This window comes from Balaenoptera acutorostrata, chromosome 13, assembly GCF_949987535.1.
Source record: "Balaenoptera acutorostrata chromosome 13, mBalAcu1.1, whole genome shotgun sequence".
NCBI lineage: Eukaryota > Metazoa > Chordata > Mammalia > Artiodactyla > Balaenopteridae > Balaenoptera > Balaenoptera acutorostrata.
In genome coordinates, this window is record NC_080076.1 from 81210022 (window position 1) to 81231681 (window position 21660).

General features: G+C 42.6%; 1 protein-coding gene across 1 annotated transcript in view; it reads left to right on the top strand.

The window, feature by feature from the left end:
* FBXW8 (F-box and WD repeat domain containing 8) overlaps positions 1-21660 on the top strand; it is a 117668-nt gene that overhangs the window by 28346 nt on the left and 67662 nt on the right. Inside the window, exons 4-5 of the mRNA XM_007189655.2 lie at positions 2758-2846; positions 18790-18947. Of these exons, the coding sequence (XP_007189717.2) occupies positions 2758-2846; positions 18790-18947 (247 nt within the window). The remainder of the gene's footprint in view (positions 1-2757; positions 2847-18789; positions 18948-21660) is intronic.

Genomic DNA, 21660 nt, shown 5'->3' on the forward strand with positions numbered 1-21660 from the left:
TCCCCGCAGCTCTGACAACCAAAAAGTCTTCAGACCAGTCCGATGTCCCCTGAGGGCAAAATCAGCCCTGGTTGAGAACCATCCTTCTAAAGAGGATTAGCATAGCCATCCTTAGGCCATGAAGACCCACCACTAGGTACAAATCCCGCTGGCCCCGCTCTGTGTATCCACTCCAGGTAATAAACTCGCTTGGAGGGCCCCCCTCGCCCCCTTGCCCATTTGCTTGGTTATGTCTGTGTGAAGGACATAAGTGAGAGCAGGCATTGGGTTTGCCAAAGGTGCTTAGACAGGCTGGGGGCCGGAAAGCAGAGGGTCTGACCCTGGCAGGAGGGGCCATAATTTAAGGAAAGCTTGAGAGTGAGGCATTTGCTAGGGCCCTTCTGTCCAGGAAGGAGGGATACTTTTGAGATTTGTGAGCATGAGAGCTGGAGATACTCCATGTACCCTGGCTCGAATTCATAAATGTCAGATTCTAAGAGAGAAAGCAGCAGCTGAGTTCTTTGTTTCCTCTTTGGTATTAGAAAGCTAGGGAGGGAAGCAGGTACACCCGCCTCATCCAGGCTGGAGGGGGCAGAAGTGAAGGTGTTTAGAGACCCGCCTCATAGCATCTGGCACTTAATGCCAGTGTACAGATTACGTACAATTCAACTGAACGTCTGTTTTGTTGTTTTTCTCCAACAAGCCCAAAGCCATGTGTTTGATAAGTGCTCAGTAAGAGGTCGTTGCTTGAATGAACTGGAGTCAAACTGCAGGGAGACTGGAGGGAGGCTTCTCTTTGGAGTGTCTCGGGCCCATTTCCTGCACTGTTACCTATGAGGACTACAGAAGTAAAATGTCAAATGACACTCTTGCATTAACTGTAGTGATGGGATTCTTGTGATTCTAGAATGAATGGAATTCTTAGGAAAACATGAAAGGTAGTGCAGAGCAAGATGCTTTCCCTTTGTGTGCCTCTGCTTTCTCATCTCTTAATGTGGAGCTGAGAGTAGCTGCGCTCTTTGCGCCATCGTGAGGATGACTGTCTAATGATATATCTAACACTCCTCCCACAGGGCGTGGCCTGTGTCTGCTGCTCAGTTAGCACTGGCCTTGGCACGCAGATGCTGTGGTTTGGTGCTATTCATGGTCAACCTCAGGATGGGTTGGGAAGGTGATTTGGTTTGGCATCTCCTAGGTTGGTGTTTGAGGAAGCTGAGAAGGGACCCCAGGGTTCTCAGTACTTCCACACAGGGGATGACCTGTGAATGCAGGAACTTACCTGGACCTGCAGTTCAGAGCCAGCGTGCAAATGATGTTCCTTTCCCTGGTGTTGGCATACACTCATTTCACTGTGGCATTCTAGGATCTCTCTAATCCAGAATACCAGTGTGAGGTTGGAGCCCTTGATGGGGAGGAAGCCACGTGACGAAACTTAGAGGAGGACGTGAGCACACAGGCCCTCTCCTTTTCTTTCAATAGCTTGTCCCTCAAAAGAGCTTCGCTGTTCTTGTCATTTTGGCTGTGGCCCTCGAACAGATGATTCTCAAGTCCTTCCCTTCCATCCCCATGTCTCCACTAGCAGGACAGCCCCACTTGGATGTGTCCAGTTGTGTCCCTCAGCCTTGGACTTGGTCCTCGAGTTCAGTGAGATTACCATGCAGATCGTCTTGCAGAGTGCCTGGAGTACAGCTGCTTAATAAACGTTGGTTTTAATGGAACGGATGTCATCATCTGTCTCCTAATAAATAGTAATAGTAACTACCATTTATTGAAAACCTGCTGTGTGCTAAGAACTGTGCTTGCCACTTACACACACTATTTCTAATCCTTGTGCTGGTACAGCAAAGTTGAAATTATGGATGGCTTGGTATTTTTTTTTAATTGAAGTATATAGTTGACTTACAATATTGTTTCAGGTGTACAGCAAAGCAATTCAGTTATGTGTATATATTTTTTGATGGCTTGGTATTCTTGAATACTTTTATTCATGCTTGCTTTTTGGCTTAACTGTCCTGCCCTGCCCTTCCCAACATCCCACATGTAAATACTTTCTATTCTTCAAGATTCCCTTTATTTTAAAAATAATTATTTTATTTATATATATTTTGAATCAATAAATAAACAGTCGTGATGCAGTAAATCGAAAGTCATAAAAGGGCATATACTGGAAAATACATCTCCCTCGCACCTCTCTCCACCTACCACCTAGTTCCCTCCTCAGGAGCAACTGTGTTACGGGTTTTAGGGTTTCCTTTAAATAACCGTTTCCATGAACCTCTGACCTCTCAATCAGAAACAATGTCTTTTCTTTTCCCCATCCTGATTTTTATCTTGTTGTATATACTTTTTCATTTTATTCTGAGAGCATTTATAAGGGGTGTTAACAGGTAAAATACCATTAGCTGCTTTCTCTCCTCTGAACTGAACTTTTTAAATACACTTTATGCATTTCTTCCCTAGCAGCCCACTGCGGAGTGGAGTGGTTACCATCCTGTACTCCCCTCGAGGACGGGGTACTCCCCTCGAGGACGGGGTACTCCCCTCGAGGACGGGGGCAGCGTCTCGCACTTCCCGTGCCCAGTAGTTTCATTCAGTGTGTTTGTAACTCATAAATACATAGCTTAACATGTTAGTTGTCTCTGTCCTTGCCAATGTCTTGATAACTATGGACACAGTCCATACCGTAAAAAAACTGCCATGAATGTAGTTGAGAGTGAAATGCTTTGTCTCCAGGCTATCCAGAGAATAGTATAAACTGCAGCCCCTTTTCTTATGCAGAATCGCAAAGGCGCCGTGAGTGAGCTGGAACACATTCCTGACGCAGTTTTATGTGATGTGCATTCTCACGATGGTGTTGTCATTGCTGGGTAAGCGAAAACAGTTTTTCAGTTAATATTCTTCATCCTAAGGTCTTTCACTTTTCATGGACCACCCTCTGCGTCCCAGCCACCTTATTCTCCCTTGGGAGTGCGTGCCTTCCCACTTACAGCCCTCGTGGAGATGGGTGGTCTCCATGACTCTGTCCTCCAGTAGTTGAGAGCTCTGAAGCTAGTGGTGAGAAGCGAGTGGTGTGGAGCGCCTCTGTAATCCGTTTGTGTCAATATATCTTTTGAGCTTTTAAATCACTCTTATGGCATGTTCTGTTAGATTTTCATTAAGGCAAACAGTTTGTATTTTATGAAGACATAAAAAAGTGAAGCAAGAATAATAAGTGTTGGCAGAAACAGGTGCTGTTCTTGATCTCTTGTTCTGAAGCCTTTATTATGAGGAAGGGCTGTGGCCACAGGTAATCTTCCTTCCCCACCACACAGTTTGTATTTGCAGTTAACTTGTCCTGAAATAGGCTTTTTGTTTGTCTCCATTGCCGAGAAATTTAATTTTAACTTCTGTAAATTCCTTTGGCTTCTGTTCCAAAAACCACTTCCATGAATTCTTCATATTTTATTACAGAGATGTTTTTATGTGTTTCTTTAAGGTATAATAAGATGATTACTTTCTTCTTGGATGAACAAGATGTCTTGAACCTAGAGTCTCACATTGTGTACTTAATGCCATAGAGACCAGGACACTTAAACTTCTGAGTCTGGATTGACTTCGGAGTGAGACACCCAAAAGAGGTTTCTACCTGGAGGAGCAAACAAAAACAAACCTTGGACTTAACAGCTTAGTAGTAGGAGAGCCTTTTTCTTTAAAGAAAACTCTTTCCTTCAGAACCATTCCTTAATTGAAATTTCCAAGAGTCAGATTATTTTAATATTTTGTGGTCCGTAGTGCCTGTGTAAACGTATTTTGTTTCAAACAAGATAAGCCTTAGGAGGAACACTTTCCATTAGCTTGTGTTTTACTGGCCATGATTTCGAGGCCAGTAAATACCCTTCTTGGGAGTGCTATAGAACTATTACTTTTAGAAAAATTAATGGAACAGAAGTCTAGAATTTTGTCCATTCAGTTATCAGTGTGGCTCTAGGCTTCTGCCCCTCATTTCTCAAGTATGGGCCTGAGAGCTCATGCTAGGTAAGATCCTTTTCACCTGCTAATTCTGAGATTCCTCAATAACTCCCAAAGGGACTGGGGTCACTCTAGCTTAAAGAGGTCTCCTGGTGTGTCAGAGGCCTTTGAGGACAGACTGTTGAGATGGAACTGAAAGAGTCATAAAAGGAACTAGAAATAAGGGAGACGATTCTGGAAAGCCAATTATGAATTTCTTATCTGGACGTGGACCTCGCAAAAGGCAGCCTGGCCACTAGTCCAGATGCCAGTCCTTCTTTTCCTGCCTCTCCATCCCCTCGAGGCCTGCTCAGCATTACAGATTATGCCAGCACAAAGCAAAGCGATGGCAGAGTTTAGTGGATCGATAAGATGAAACTTGATCTGTGGGTCAGAGAGGCTCCTCATGGCCCCTCTTTCTAAGAGAACCTTACGTTTATGGCCTAGCATCAGATACTTCAATCTTGCTTGTATATAGAGCATTTTGTGTTTATCATTAAAATTTTATCTGGTGGTTACGATGCTTGTTTTCTGGGTCAGGTCTTGAATCCCTTTTCATTTGAGACAGCGGTGTTTGTGGTTACCTCATTCCCAATCAATGTTGTATTCACCAGGCTTTCTGCAGTTATGTATCTCCAAGGAGCTTCTTAAAGAGACAGTGGCCATCTCACCATTTCCTTCTCTTTTACTTCTCTTGCATTTCTCCTATTTTTCTTCTTCCCTTCCTTTTTCTCTATTTTTTTTACACAAGTAGAATCTGTTCAGATGCTTAGTTTTTTTATATCTGCAGCTAACCGATGTGACATTTTTGCATTTAAACCTGTTAAATGTGTTTTCTATAATTGTTGAAGATTATGTTGCAGAATCTTGCCCCAGCTTCTTCTCAGCTTTTCAGTCCCTTTGTGTAAATGTTCCTGGTTTGGAGCTGCATTGCTTAGGCTTAGACTAATTTGTGTCACGCTTAACCTTAGCGCTAACCCAATCTTGGTTCTGCCTTACTCTTCTGCGCATAGAACCAGGGCACCCTTCAAGTGCTCATTCACTCGGAAACTCTGAGACACTCGAGTCCCCGTCCAGTGAAAGGACCTGGACGCCTCTTACCTGAGGCTTGTTTTTCCAGCAGAGGACACAGACATTATTCTCAAAGCTTTTGATCTTTCACTCTTGTCCATGAGTGTTTGCTTCCTTTCCTATCTCATGGGTGATAGTTTTCCAATTACCTTTTCCTGATGTTTGGAGCCTTTGAAATTTGTTTCCAACCTCCCTTTTTCCTTATTACTCTTCCCAGGGCACCTTTGGTTTTTCCCCCCCACGCTGTCCTAGTTACCTCTGACCATGTCTTTTTTTAACTTGAGATGCAATTTCCATACCATAAAATCCACCCTTTTAGATTGTGTAGGTCAGTGATTTTTAGTATATTCACAAGGTTGTGTAACTGCCCACCATTATCTAATTCTAGAACGTTTTCATTACCCCCAAAAGAAACCCAGTCCCCGTTTTTTCACGCCCAGCTCAAGCCTTGCCTCCTCCCACAGGTTCCATGGGGCGCTAGCCTACTAACCCTCATGGCCGCTCCGCCCCAGCATCTAACCTCCTCACGCCTCCCGGAGGAGCGATTATCTGCAGCTTGTAGGGCAGCTAATCACGCGGCCTTGAGGCTTCACCTAAACATTTTTGTCTTAACTTTACAGCCATGTATTTTTTTTTCAGTCAATTTGCAAGCATCTTTTAAAACTAGAGGTGATATATAATATTTCATTAAATGCTCTGTAGTACTAATACATTTTTTTTAGTCTGAAAAAAAGCATTAACATTTGATAGACTCCCTTCCCTCCACCTGTATACTACATGTTACGTGGGAAGCTGGAGGAATTCCTAATTTCTTTTGTCTGTTCTCCGATTTCTTAGCTTTTTTCAACTTAGAATCATACAACTTGAAACCCGGAAGGAACTTAGAGATCCTCTTCCGAAACGCTCATTCTGGGTGAGGTAGCTGAGGCTCAGCAAGGTCCGGGGAGTGGGGCTGGCACCCGTGCCCTGCCTACCCCGCTGTGCTTTTGCAGGGGGCGTGCATAGAGCCGGTCCCAGCGCTGCCTTCTCCAGCCCTTGCTCGCTACTCTGACGGCTTGGCTATTATAGCATCACTTTGGTTTCTTTTATGGCATGTATGGACCTTTCCTTTCTGTTAAAAATGAAAACAGTAGTAAAACCACATTGTCTTTGCAAAACTATTAGAAAGTGGAGAAGAGAAATCCACCTAAATCCCAGCATGCTACCACAATTCCCGTTGTGGTTTTTGGTGTGTACTGTTTATTTTTCTGCCTGTTTTTTAATACGTATTTTAATTACTGGATTTAGGCGGGTGGATTTTTATTTTTTCCGGATTAAGAAATTATTTTAGGGACTTCCCTGGCAGTCCAGTGGTTAAGACTCTGCGCTTCCACTGCAGGGGGCACGGGTTCGATCCATGGGTGGGGAACTAGGATCCTGAATGCTGTGTGGCACAGCCAAAAAATTTAAAAAAAGAAATTATTTTAAAATGCCTTCATAATCCTCAACTTCTTTCCCGTTGAACTTTTGCCTTGAAGTCTCTAAACCATCCCTCAAACCCGGTCTCCTGAGTGCACCTTCCTTTTTTTCGGTCAGTGCCACAAATAAAGATCAAGATCAAGAGTTTGATCTTGTTGACTGTAGTGTCTTAAAGTGGTGGGGGCCATGTATTAAGCATGTTTGTAACCTCAGAGCCTAACACCAGTCCCAGCACCGAGGAAACTTTGGGGAAGGTATGCATAGAAGGAAAACTCCTTGCACTGCTGAGACCCTGCACTCTCTGAGCCTCCTTACCGCATCTTTGACTTACCAAACTCTTACTCTGGCCCCTCCTCGTGCCTCTCTGTGGTGTCATGTGGCCACTTAGCAGTGACATGCAGCATCCCAGAAAATACCAGAAACAGTTGTTTTCTTTGCTGGTCAGGTAAGTGGAAGTTCCTTCAACGGTGACTAAGTATGTAATTCAAATACAACCTTTACTTTGATTTTTTCTGGCTAAAATTTCCCATTTCTTTAACCTGAGAATAACTTGTGCTGAGAAGCCACCAATCTCTGCGATAAGCCACCTGTCTCTTTCTCTCAGAGCTCAGCCTCTGTCTGTGTTTTCTTTGTGATCTGGTAGCGTTCCTGAAATGCGGTGAGGTTTAGTGTGTGCCTTCCTTGGATTTAGAAGAAGAGATGTTATCTAGAAAGTTGGTTGATAATAAGTGATAAGGAAGCATGGTGTTTGTTTCTTTGTTTTTGTTTGTGGTGAGAACTCCGAGAATTTTAGAATGTCTCTCAAATTATACGTTTATCATTGAGGGAAAAGACTAGAAGGGACGAGGCTATGACGGTATCCCCGTCCTGTTTTGTGAGGCCTGGACTGTCCTCTTTCTCCACAGTTGCACTCTGGGAGTTAAGGGTATTGAAAACAGATGACATCATGAGTTCAGAAGGTCACATTATAACCTGAGATGTAGGTCTAGGTATAATTTGCCAGGAATATATTCGCTTTACTGCCATCTAGTGAAGGAGAGCATCTCGGGTAAAACTTGCGGGAGAAAGTCAAGTGGGGGGCTCATTGGGAGCCTTGTGCCAGCTCTGCTAACCATTAAGCTATTAGCTCACGAGAAGCTTTTATCAGATGCCCAGGAGTATGGTGGTGTTTTGCAATAAAGTCCCTCCTCACTGTTACTTAAGATTCATAAGTCTGAAGCGTTTCAGTTTGCCTAAGAAAGCACACTATTCACATTAGAGGACCATTCCCCGCCCCCGCCCCCCCCCGCCCCGTTTTGGTTTTAAAAAACATCAAGCCCCCTCTTTGTGTCAAGGTTTTTTCATCACTCCTAAATGCCTCTCCTTCCGTTTTCTACTGTGGTGATCTGCCTTTTTAGGGTGCAACTCCTGCCTTGACTGGAAGGAACAGTGACTGTGTATCCATGTTTCTTCTCTGTCAAGTGTGGTTGGAGGGAAAACTGGATCGTCTAATGTCACCAAGTGCTAGCTGTCTTCTTTCCCTGAAAAGTACTCAGTTGTCCTACTTGGTGTCCTGCATTTCCTCCATCACCATTCCCTCTGAGGCAAGTGACATCAAGCAAAACCGCCCACACGTCTCTAGCAGCCAAGTGACCTCTGGCTGTCGTTCTGGCTTTTATCCTTACTAGAGCTCTGTCTGTCACAACCTGGACAGAGTCGAGAGAGTTGCCAGTCTTATGTAGACATGAAGCAAGATTTTGAGCTTCCAGTTTATATATGTAAAATTTGGTGTCTGAATCTCTGGTTGGTTCACTTTGCCTATTGACGCTTTCTTGGAATGTTATCAGTGTTTATAATTAAGAACTGTTGGAAAATAATAGTTCAGACATAGGCATGTGTCTAAGGTAACTTGAAATATCTTGCTTTTAGCCATTTTTTCTCCACTTTTCCCAGTAATTAAAAATGTGCCTTTGGGAGAAGACTCAAATCAATAGAATTAGAAATGAAAAAGGAGAAGTAACAACTGACACTGCAGAAATACAAACGATCATGAGAGATTACTACAAGCAACCCTATGCCAATAAAATGGACAACCTGGAAGAAATGGACAAATTCTTAGAAATGCACAACCTGCCGAGACTGAACCAGGAAGAAATAGAAAATATGAACAGACCAATCACAAGCACTGAAATTGGAACTGTGATTAAAAATCTTCCAACAAACAAAAGCCCAGGACCGGATGGCTTCACAGGCGAATTCTATCAAACATTTAGAGAAGAGCTAACACCTATCCTTCTCAAACTCTTCCAAAATATTGCAGAGGGAGGAACACTCCCCAACTCATTCTACGAGGCCACCATCACCCTGATACCAAAACCAGACAAAGATGTCACAAAGAAAGAAAACTACAGGTCAATATCGCTGATGAACATAGATGCAAAAATCCTCAACAAAATACGAGCAAACAGAATCCAACAGCACATTAAAAGGATCATACACCACGATCAAGTGGGGTTTGTCCCAGGAATGCAAGGATTCTTCAATATACGCAAATCAATCAACGTGATACACCATATTAACAAACTGAAGGAGAAAAACCATATGATCATCTCAATAGATGCAGAGAAAGTTTTTGACAAAATTTAACGCCCATTTATGATAAAAGCCCTGCAGAAAGTAGGCACAGAAGGAACTTTGCTCAACATAATAAAGGCCATATATGACAAACCCACAGCCAACATTGTCTTCAATGGTAAAAAACTGAAACCATTTCCACTAAGATCAGGAACAAGACAAGGTTGCCCACTCTCACCACTATTATTCAACATAGTTTTGGAAGTGTTAGCCACAGCAATCGGAGAAGAAAAAGAAATAAAAGGAATCCAAATCGGAAAAGAAGAAGTAAAGCTGTCACTGTTTGCAGATGACATGATACTATACATAGAGAATCCTAAAGATGCTACCAGAAAACTCCTAGAGCTAATCAATGAATTTGGTAAAGTAGCAGGATACAAAATTAATGCACAGAAATTTCTTGCATTCCTATACACTAATGATGAAAAATCTGAAAGTGAAATTAAGAAAACACTCCCGTTTACCATTGCAACAAAAAGAATAAAATATCTAGGAATAAACCTACCTAAGGAGACAAGAGACCTGTATGCAGAAAATTATAAGACACTGATGAAAGAAATTAAAGATGATACAAATAGATGGAGAGATATACCATGTTCCTGGATTGGAAGAATCAACATTGTGAAAATGACTCTACTACCCAAAGCAATCTACAGATTCAATGCAATCCCTATCAAACTACCACTGGCATTTTTCACAGAACTAGAACAAAAAATTTCACAATTTGTATGGAAACACAAAAGACCCCGAATAGCCAAAGCAATCTTGAGAATGAAAAATGGAGCTGGAGGAATTAGGCTCCCTGACTTCAGACTATATTACAAAGCTACAGTGATCAAGACAGTTTGGTACTGGCACAAAAACAGAAACATAGATCAATGGAACAGGATAGAAAGCCCAGAGATAAACCCATGCACATGTGGTCACCTTATCTTTGATAAAGGAGGCAAGCATATACAGTGGAGAAAAGACAGCCTCTTCAATAAGTGGTGCTGGGAAAACTGGACAGGTACATGTAAAAGTATGAAATTAGAACACTCCCTAACACCATACACAAAAATAAACTCAAAATGGATTAAAGACCTAAATGTAAGGCCAGACACTATCAAACTCTTAGAGGAAAACATAGGCAGAACACTCTATGACATAAATCACAGCAAGATCCTTTCTGACCCAGCTCCTAGAGAAATGGAAATAAAAACAAAAATAAACAAATGGGACCTAATGAAACTTAAAAGCTTTTGCACAGCAAAGGAAACCATAAACAAGACCAAAAGACAACCCTCAGAATGGGAGAAAATATTTGCAAATGAAGCAACTGACAAAGGATTAATCTCCAAGATTTACAAGCCGCTCATGCAGCTCAATAACAAAAAAAAGAACAACCCAATCCAAAAATGGGCAGGAGACCTAAATAGACATTTCTCCAAAGAAGATATACAGATTGCCAACAAACACATGAAAGAATGCTCAACATCATTAATCATTAGAGAAATGCAAATCAAAACTACAATGAGATATCATCTCACACCAGTCAGAATGGCCATCATCAAAAAATCTAGAAACAGTAAATGCTGGAGAGGGTGTGGAGAAAAGGGAACCCTCTTGCACTGTTGGTGGGACTGTAAATTGATACAGCCACTATGGAGAACAGTATGGAGGTTCCTTAAAAAACTAAAAATAGAACTACCATACAGCCCAGCAATCCCACTACTGGGCATATACCCTGAGAAAACCATAATTCAAAAAGAATCATGTACCAAAATGTTCATTGCAGCTCTATTTACAATCGCCAGGACATGGAAGCAACCTAAGTGTCCATCATCGGATGAATGGATAAAGAAGATGTGGCACATATATACAATGGAATATTACTCAGCCATAAAAAGAAATGAAATGGAGTTATTTGTAGTGAGGTGGATGGAGTTAGAGTCTGTCATACAGAGTGAAGTAAGTCAGAAAGAGAAAAACAAATACAGTATGCTAACACATATATATATATATGGAATCTAAGGAAAAAAAAAAAAGGTCATGAAGAACCTAGTGGCAAGACGGGAATAAAGACACAGACCTACTAGAGAATGGACTTGAGGATATGGGGAGGGGGGAGGGTAAGATGTGACAAAGAGAGAGAGTGGCATGGACATATATACACTACCAAACGTAAAATAGATAGCTAGTGGGAAGCAACTGCATAGCACAGGGAGATCAGCTCTGCTTTGTGACCACCTAGAGGTGTGGGATAGGGAGGGCGGGAGGGAGGGAGATGCAAGAGGGAAGAGATATGGGAACATATGTATATGTGTAACTGATTTACTTTGTTATAAAGCAGAAACTAACACACCATTGTAAAGCAATTATACTCCAATAAAGATGTTTAAAAAAAAAAAGTGCCTTTGTATTGACCATGTACCATGCCAAAATATGGCTTTGATCTGAAATAGTGTGTATTTGCCCTGAAGTTTACAACACTTGCTATTCAGGAGCTAAGGACCTCAAGGATGGTGTTTATAATACTCTGCCAGCTTCATGTGAATGTATAAAAATGGATAATACCTAGGATTACTTTGAGGCTCTTGAGATGATAACAGATGCTTTGTAAATACAGATTGGTGATAAAAATTGCATTAGATAAATGTCACCCCATATTTATACTTACTAAGGACTTGCTTTCTGTCTCCTTTTTAAAAAACTTTTTCTCTTGGCAGTTCCTTTCAACCTTGCGTTATATAGATTTTGTGCTGCTGCTTATTATGACATTGGATTGTTTCCCATAAGGAATTCGATCATTACCCGTTAGGGACCTCTTTTTATAAATACTTTTATTTATTTATTTTCTGCTATGAGGTGTACATGCTTTTCTGGTAAATAAGTCTGAGGTAAGATATTGATAAGAGACCAGAGGAGAGCTTTACATTTATTATATCCTTAATGAAGGAGCTCCAGAATATCCTTAATAAATACTGGTGAACTCATGACTGCATTTATCCATCTCTGGTTCTCCAAGGAATAATGGGAAGGGCCACAGCTACAGTAACTCTGCATAATCATCATTGACTCTGACTCTATTGATTGTGATTAACCAAGATGTATGGAAAACAGTTTTAAGTGTGTAGTGCATGGATCTCGTAAGGTCCATTAAGATGTTCATTATTTTTCAATTGATGTATCTTAAGCTGCACTTGATGTTTGTAGTAGTGCATTTCCACAGAAAGACTGCACCGTGGGATTGAGTTCATTTTGTTAATTGCATAATACAACACAGTCATGTTTCACAGAAAACAGTAAATACTCTTGCTTTCATTGATTTGTAATCTTTGATATTACTAAAGAAAGTATGGAGTATGTGTGACTAGCTTCTAAAACCTCTGCATGTTAAGGGCATAAACGTTTCTTGAAATGTGGGCACTGCACTTCTAGGGGCCTCTGCCTAATTGCTTTGTAGGCTTTAAACCACTTCCATCTTCTGAGTTTAAGTCAGAATCGTTGATTCAGTATGTACTAAGCACAGATGAATACTGCAGACACATTCCTTGCTGAGGGGAGGGGTACACATCCCTTGCTCATAGGCCAAAGGGATACAGTTACAGGTGTTTACAGGACAGTGTGAGAGAGATTAGGGTAGGGGAAGAGCGGGCAGCATAACACACTGACTGGGGAGAGGCACCTAGTGTAGGCTCCAAGTCAGGCAGGGTTTCTCCTGAGAAGTGACTTCTCAGTTGGGTCTGGAAGGGATGACTAGGAGTTGGCCAGGCAGAGTTTTTATTTATTTATTTATTTATTTGGCTGCACCAGGTCTTAGTTGCGGCACGCAGGCTCCTTTAGTTGTGGCATTAGGGATCTAGTTCCCCGACCAGGGATCGAACCCGGGCCCCCTGCATTGGGAGCATGGAGTCTTAACCACTGGACCACCAGGGAAGTCCCCAGGCAGTTTTGTATGGAGTAAGGATGCAAGTGACTTGCATAGATTCTGTGGCTCCTCACTCCCAAACCAACGATGGGCATGAAAAGTCCGTTCCAGCATTTATTTTTCTGGTGAGTTGGATGGAATACAGCTTCAGAATCCTTCTCAACACAGGGCGGTAGGCAGCCACTACTGATTTATTGGATTTGACACACAAATGAAACCATTTGCTGTTCCTGGCCTGAGGCCTCATAACAAGGCTCCTTTTGGCTGCTGTGAGTACTTGATCAGAATAGACTTGTGACTTTGGGGATGGCTGAGGATGGTATGAGGATGGTCCTGTAGAGGGTGAAGTTTTACCAACCATCCCATATGTGCTCCCACATCTCCTGTGAAAGCATGTGTAGGCAGCACCTTTGCATCTGCCCAGTCCCACGCCCCTTGCCAGCATACTGAGCTTTTATGTTGTTGGCTTCTTGCCTTCCAGTTGAGCTACAGTGGTAGAATTGATGAGTTAGGGTCAGGGGCTATGTCCCACAAGCCTGAGTCACAGTATTGAAAACAGTAAATTCCTTATATTGCACTTAAATGGGGATGGTTCTTAAAAGCCGTATGTGTTTAAAGACACTGATCGGAAGAGGCAGAGTGACTTGTTGGCTAAAGCAGCAGTTAGAGAAAAGCCTGGGGATCCGGTTTGACCCCAGCTGTGCCACTGAAATGTTTCTTGTGACCTTGGGTAAGTCACTTAACCTTACTTCCAGATTCTTAAAACAGTGCCCCAGGTTGTTGTGAAGAGCCTTGAAAAAAATTTTGTTAGCAAATCACTGGCAGCTGGAAGCAAAATGGAACCATCCCCCCACAGCTCCCACCTGCTTGGCTCCTTAGACGAGAAAGGTTCAGGGTTGTTTGCAGCTATACAACATTTCTTCCATTTTCTTCAGGTCTCCTAGTCCAAATAAGTAGTCTGCTTATTGGAAATGTACTAGTTAATGAAAGCTCTTCAGTGGTAAATCATTTTAAATTGGCAGTTGCTCTGGTGTGCCGAGCTTGAAAGAGGCTCTATTCCCATTCTTTCAACAAAAAATCAGCTGTGGTCTCTGACCTATTTATTTGGAGGTAAACTCAACCTTGCCAAGCATAAAAAATGACTGGGGAAAGCATACAGCTTCACTGGTCCGTGCCGTGGGCCGGGACATCCTTACTCGTTTGGAAAAGGCTTCTTTCTTCCTTAGTTTTTCTTTAGTGTTCTTACATCAGCTAATATATTAGTCGCAGTTGTACTTTGCACAGACACTAATTAGAGAGCCATCAACATTGGGGTCCAAAGGCTCACTGACAATGCAACTGTCATAGTGGTGTCTTAATTGGTTGAGTGTAATTGTCATTAGGCAGCCATAAAGACATCTGGAGCTCTGGAGAAAAATCAGCCCTTTTCCCTACCTCCCTTTCCTATCTGTTCTTGCTTCTCCTGGCCAACGTTATTAAGTGCTTTTAGATCACATTTAGAGTTTGGGCCAGGTCCCTCTGCCCCAACCAATGTTTTACCCTCATGAAAATGTCTGTTTCTTTAGCACGAGTTCATTAACACAGTCTGAGCACCACTGCTATGGTTGCTTTCATGTGTTAGATTTTAGAGCCTATTGCTGAGTCATCATGTAGTACCTGCTGAAATAGGATATTTATTCTCTTTTCCCATCATAAAGGAGACACCGAGTCTTTTATATTTGTCTCGTGAGTTGTTTTGCAGCATTTATGCTATTATCATGCTCTCTGGCCATGAAGAATGGAGTTGATTTAAACAGATATATATGGAAAATTTCATGTTTACCAAAATAATTTAGCTTATTCCGTGTTTTATAGAGAGGTTTTAATCACTTTGGAAGTAAATGCAAGAAGTCTGACGCATCTCGACGTGTGCGTTCCGGGTGTTTCACTGATCATTAGCACTAGAAGGTGGGCAGCAGAAAGAAAAGGAGATGCCACTCAAACCAGCTGGGGACCCCCCTTCTTTCAGCTGTGTGTAAGGCACTGTGATGGAGGCTGTGGCATTGAGGTAGGGCGTTCACGAGGACTTCACGGTCAGGGTGAGGAGACGTGGGATGTAGCAGTGAACGCCATTTCTTCAGGTCCAAGGGCACAGTAGTTGAGTCAGGGAGGCTTCATGGAGGAGGAGGGCCTGGGCTAGGCCTTGAGACGTTGGTGGGCTTGAGTGAGGTAGGTGGTTCTCAATCTTGTGGCACTTTGGGAAACACTGTTGTCTGGTTCCACCCCCAGAGAGTCAGATTTCATTGATCTAGTGTGCCCTTGGGTATTGGGAGTTTTAAAAGCATCCCAAGTGACTCTAATGGGTAGCCAAGGTTGACCCACCCAGCTGGGTCATGGGGAGGGAAGGGGCTCCAGAAAGGTGGAGCCAAGGTGCAGAGGCACCTGTGGTGTGGAAGCCAGTGAATGGCAGGCCTGGCTAAAGGCCAGCTCATGCTAAGGAAGAGGAGAAAATGAGGCTGGAAGATGGGTGGAGGCCAGTTTATGGAGAGTTCTCAGTGCCTGGCCGGTGGTTAAAGCTTCATTCAAGTGTGGTGTTGAGGCCTCAAGATTTACAGAGGGCTTCCTAGGTGTCAAGTACTACTCTGGTTCTACTGTTCTGGTCACTGGATCAACATCAGTGAGCAAGACCCAACCCCTGACCTTAGAAGCTTGTGGGTTCGTAGGGGAGATGAACAGTCAGATGACTACACATGTACACACACAACTGCCACGAGAGGAAAGTCTAGGCCGCTGTCACGGTAGATGATAAGGCTCGGGGTCTAGTGTGGAGGGCGAGGGAGGAAGGGAGAGAGATCCACGTGGTCAGGTATTTTTGAGGGCTGGCTGCAGGTGGGCGAGGCTCAGGGGTGAGGAGGCTGCCGTGGGGGTGGGGCGGCTGGGAGGTGATGAGGGCGCTGGAGCCGGTGGCGACCTGGGAACGAGACGAGCAGGAAGGGCGTGGTGGCTGCATGTGTAGCAGTGTGGCTGGCGGGGGAAGGAGGTATTGGGGAGCCCCTCGGTTCTGTACCGGTGACCTGGGATGGATGCTGTCACTGACAGAATCAGGAACTTGCAACAGGCCAGTCTGGTTGTGGGCTGAGGCTTTTTGAGGAGAGCACGTGTTTAATTTTAGGTGGGTGGAACTGCAGTGGGAAGGGGACAACCTCATGGAAGAAAAGGCTGGTCGGGAGCCTTTTAGATGTTAAAAGGTGCTCCTCTCTGTGTGACCTCTGCCCTCTGTCTCTCCTCTTCTCCCTAAAGAGAGAGACAAATTGTATTTCATAGCTCACGGTTGTGTGGTTCAGCAGTTTTTCAAGTTTTGGTTTGGTTGTTGTTGCTTTACCTTGGAACTCCTTGTGTAAAGGGAGCTTGCGGATGGTGGCGCTCAGGCCACCCAAATCCTGTCCTCTCTACCCACTAAGGGGGCACCTCAAAGGACCACGTGAAGATGGCTGGTGTGGTCCCATATACAGGTCATAAGAAACAGAATGACCAAGACTGATGGAAAGGAAATACATTTTCCTGGTCTGTGTACTTCTTTCTCTCAAAGTTCCTGAGTCCTCTGATCTCCCGAGTTCCCTCTGTCTTTCACTTACCTTCTCTGTATTTCTGAAAGATGTTGCCATCCTTCTTACCCTTCTTTTCTGAATTGGCTGGTTCCTTTCACATAGAATTTAACCTTAAGAATCTAATAATCATACACAGCCTAGAAATTCAACCATGTTATCTCTGTTGAGTGTCTCTGCTGCTAAGCATGTGGCCTTATTGCAGGGAATGCTCGAGTCATTTTTAGGGTGTCAGGGTGAGCCTGGTAGTTTTGGTGCAGTGCAGTGTGTGTTCTTATGGAGGTTTCCTCATTGAAGGTGATCTGGAGCACTGCCTGGAGGGTCTGGGAGCCAGCGGCCGTGCTTTGGCCGTGGCGATATCAATATCTGCCTTTGCTTGTGCATCGCCAGGTGTAATGACACTCATGGAGTGAGCGTTTCTATTTACTGGAGTATCAGTGGTCACACAGAGGCCCATCAGTCCAGTTTTAGAAAGCACGTCTCTCCTATTTGCCTCTTTACACTACGCATACACTCTCCAGGCACTGTGCTACAGGGAGAGTCCAGTGCTCTGACCTAGAGAATGTGTGTGACAGAATGGCCTTTGAATTCATAATGTATGTATTTGCTGTCAACTAATAGTTTGAGGGAAACACTGCTACATTTAGTAAATGCAGCTTTCCTGAATCAGAATATTCCCAGTTTCTTTATTAAGAAACCTCACATGAGAAATTCATCTATAACTACTTCATAGGTGCATCATGTCATAGACTTCAGTAATTAAATAAATCTTGGAGTTATCTTGTTCGATTCTACGCTTGTAATGTGAGATCAAAGAAGGAACTATGCCTTGGCCTCAGGAAGACTGAACACCTTTACAGTTGTCTGCCTGTCTCTGTGTTTGTGTGGGTTCATCATGAGCCTCTTACCCCTTTTTTTTTTTTCTTTAATCTTTATTGGAGTATAATTGCTTCACAATGCTATGTTAGTTTCTGTTGTACAACAAAGTGAATCAGCCATATGCATACATGTATCCCCATATCCCCTCCCTCTTGAGCCTCCCTCTAGGTCGTCACAAAGCACCGAGCTGATCTCCCTCTACTCAGCCATAAAAGGAAACGAAATTGAGTTATTTGTAGTGAGGTGGGTAGACCTAGAGTCTGTCATGCAGAGTGAAGTAAGAGAAAGAGAAAAACAAATACCGTATGCTAACGCATATATATGGAATCTTAAAAAAAAAAAAATGGTACTGATGAACCTAGTGGCAGGGAGGGAATAAAGACGTAGACATAGAGAATGGACTTGAGGACACGGGGCCAGAGGGGAGAGGTGGAAGCTGGGGTGAAGTGAGAGTAGCATCGATATACATACGTTACCCTGTTTCTAACATGCTTTCCCACAGTTGCTTTACATGTTGAATCAAACCCCCTGTAGCAGATGTGAGGAACTTAGCGTAGACACCTCAGTGGCAGCCAGCGCACCACCTCATCATCTGGCCATTCCATTATCGTCGGGGCCTGGTGTCTGAGCAGGTTCTGGCCCTGCCTTGGCTTTGATGGAGTGAGGCATTTGCTGGAGTGGCAGGAGTAATCGGAGAGAGTGAGTGCTCCTGTCCTCTAAGCGGGCAAAGCCGGGGGGTGTCATACGTTTCGGCAGGAGCTTTTTATGAGAAGGCAGCGCTGTCTGGCTGCTAAACGCAAGATTTAATTGTTTCAGCAAATCAATTAGTCTTTAGGGACTTTCATCAGTCAAATCTGATGCATAGATGAAGTATTAGAAAGCTTGTGCCTGGAAGACCATTAGTCCTTAGCAGTTCCCTCTGTCTTGCGCGTGTGCGTCTGATTGTAAATAGTGTGGCTTCTACACATTTCTGCTAGTGATCCCTTTACTGAGAGGACTTGAGGTAGCAGATTGGTTATAATAGTCAAAAAGGAAAAACAAGGAGATCTTGCTACCCAATTTTTTATTACAGTATTCTCATTTGAAATTGCCCCCATTGTGTTATGAGAACAAGAAGCGTGCTCTCAGCCTTTCTGTTACGGAGTTGCCATTTCCTCTTGTTGGAGTGACTCGTGTAAACAGTGTTGCAGCAGTGGCTCCGCACCGGCCAGATCCGACTCCTGTGTCGTTTCAAGGCTCCCCCATTCTCTCCACGGTGGCCCTGCTCTTCACTCCCCATTTGGAACCAGGCGTGTCCTTCTTTTCCAGATATACATCAGGGGACGTGAGGGTGTGGGACACCCGCACCTGGGACTACACAGCCCCCTTCCTGGAATTGGACTATGAGGAGGATGAGCCTGGAATGCAGCCATATGTCTCCTTTGTGAGGATAAACAGCTCGCTGGCGGTAGCAGCTTATGAGGATGGTAAGTAACCGCAACCCTCCTCCCTGTTAAGAGAAAAAAAAAAAAAAAAGCTTGACAAAAATTAAGCAGCTGTGGCCGGCTCCACCCATAATCCCTCCATACATACATGTGGGCACACACATGTTCACACACACACCTTTATTCTTGCCTTTATGTGAAGAAGTTGGCCAACAACCCTCAATGCATTAGTAGGCACTGGAACACAGCGCCCTTTCAAACTGGTGTTTAATTCCTACTGGAACTGTAGGGCTGGGTTTTAGAGCCAGACACAAGGCTGGCCAAGACATCTTAAGCAAATAACTTGTTTGGTGTTAAATATACTTGGCCTACTTTTCCTTTAGTCTCTGCTTGATCCAGAGCGAACAGTGAAAAGAGGATAGACATAGATAATCTATTGACAAATATGGAAATAGAAAAATAAAAGCAGGACCTACCTTTTCCTGGCACTTACATACCATACGAGATAATTTATGGTAATATGTTGTCTCTCTGGGACCAACAGAATTCTTTTTGTGTGTGGGCAACTGTGGATTTACAGAACTAGGTAAGAAGAGTGTAATAATTTTGATGGCCGTGATATTGTATACTACCTCTCATGCTCCTAACTTCCATTACGTTGTAAAGTTTGAGTCTCCAAAAGCTTTGTCTCCCCACTTGCCTGAAAGTTGGATCACATGATATTTCAGAATGTTAGCGTTCCTGTCATGGCATGGTTGCAGATCTTCAGAGGTAGCTCAGAGGGACAAAACTGTAGTAAAGGAGCTGACGGGGAATTTTATATCCATATGCCATTTAAGAAATAAAAATTAGAGCTGAAATATTAAATATTTTCATTTTATTACTTTAACAACGTGAACTCTGTTTTTTTTGGTTTGACATTAGTCGGGCACCATTGATGGATTTTCCTTTCAGCCTCTAGAAATTCAGCTAAGCTGTCTCTGGGGTATGTCATAGTTCGTGTATGTTTGTTAACATCCTGGATAGATAACATAAGAGCAGCTTGAGTGTGATTCCTGTGTGCCAAATTATCAATGAGGTTTTTTTCAAACAACTATGCAGAGGTTGTAATACTTTTAAGTTAGAATCATATACAGTTTTAGAACCATCCAGTAGCCTCTTCCTGCCACACACACATTCTTCTTCAGATCAGGAAACTGAGGTCCAAAGAAGCCGACTAAGTTATTTCATTGAGGTTGAATCATTCATCAGTAGCGAATCCAGAACTTTGGTTGTGTCTTCTAGGCCGTGCCAGGGATGTAGTGCTGTTTATGTAATAACTCCACAGAGACACTTATAAAGAGGTGCATCTCATTTTTTTGCACCCTCACATCTCATATCTTGTGAGCTTGAAAATACAGCTTTTGGTGATGTGCAAGTGTGCTGCTGGTTTTAGTTTGTTGGTTAGAATTGTAGTTGTCACCCTTATCCCTGTCGTTGCACAGAAATATTAGGAAACCTTGTAGATAGGCTAGGGAAACTTCTTTTTTTCAGTAAATACTTGGCAAATAATTGTCATAACGTATTTTAAATACTTGGTTTAAAAAAATTTCGTAGTTAAAATTCAAACAAAGCACAAAAGGATAATATATAAAAGAAAATATGTACAAAAGAAGTTGAAGTGTTCCCTCCTGTTCCCCTACTCCTTGTTCCTCTCACGTTTCACACATGTGTCCCACTCTTTGTACTCTTCTGCATGTTGCTTTTTCACCTAATGACACATCTTGGGATCTTTCCATATTAGCACTTATAGGTAAACCCTGTTCTTTTTCAGCTTGTATAGTATTGCATTATGTGGCTGTACTATAATTTATTTATTAGGGCCCTTAGCGATGCACATTTGGATTGGTTTTTGTTGTTGTTGTTGTTATTAAAAGCAGTGCTGCAAGACAATATCCTTGAACAAGTATCATGATGGACTTGTGCAAGTATAGTCACAGGGTAAATTACCAGTAATTACCGGATTGGAGGCTACAGATGCTTTACATTTTGATAAATACTGCCAGATTGCCCTCCAAAAAGGTTTCACTAGTTTATAGTCTCACTAAAAGTATATGAGAATGACTGCTTCCTCATGCTTGTCTGATAGGTGGACATGGTATTTCACTGTTGATTTTGTTTACCTTTCTTTATATAAGTATATATGAACATCTTTTCATTGTGTTTTTAGGTGTTTGTATTTCTTTCTCTGCAAATTGTTTCCCCATTTTCTTTGGGTTGTTATCTTCTGCAGTTGAAAATAAAGGGCTAAGGAAATAACCCTTGTCATTGATTTTATATATTTTTTCAATTTGTCAGTTATTCTGCAATGGACTTTGTTTATGGTTTATTTTTCTAGACAGTAGTTATGTGTGTATGTGTATATGTGATTTTAATTTTTAATCCATAAATGAGTGGGTTTTATTTTGTAATTTAATGCATTTGACTAAGTAATACATTTTAAGGGATGTAAGGTCAAGCTAATATATAAAGTTATGCATTGCGAAGTCTTGCTTCTACCCATTTTTGTCCACTCCATTCTAAAGCAACCATATTTTTTAGTTTGTTTTTTATCCTTCCAGTATTTCCTTATTGTAAATACAAGTAAGTATTAGTATCTAGTCATGTTCTCTCCTCACCCCCGTTTTTAAACAAAAGATAGCATACTACTTTATATCATTTCATACCTTGGTTTTTTTCACTTAATGGAGTATCTTTTTTTTAATTGGATAAATTT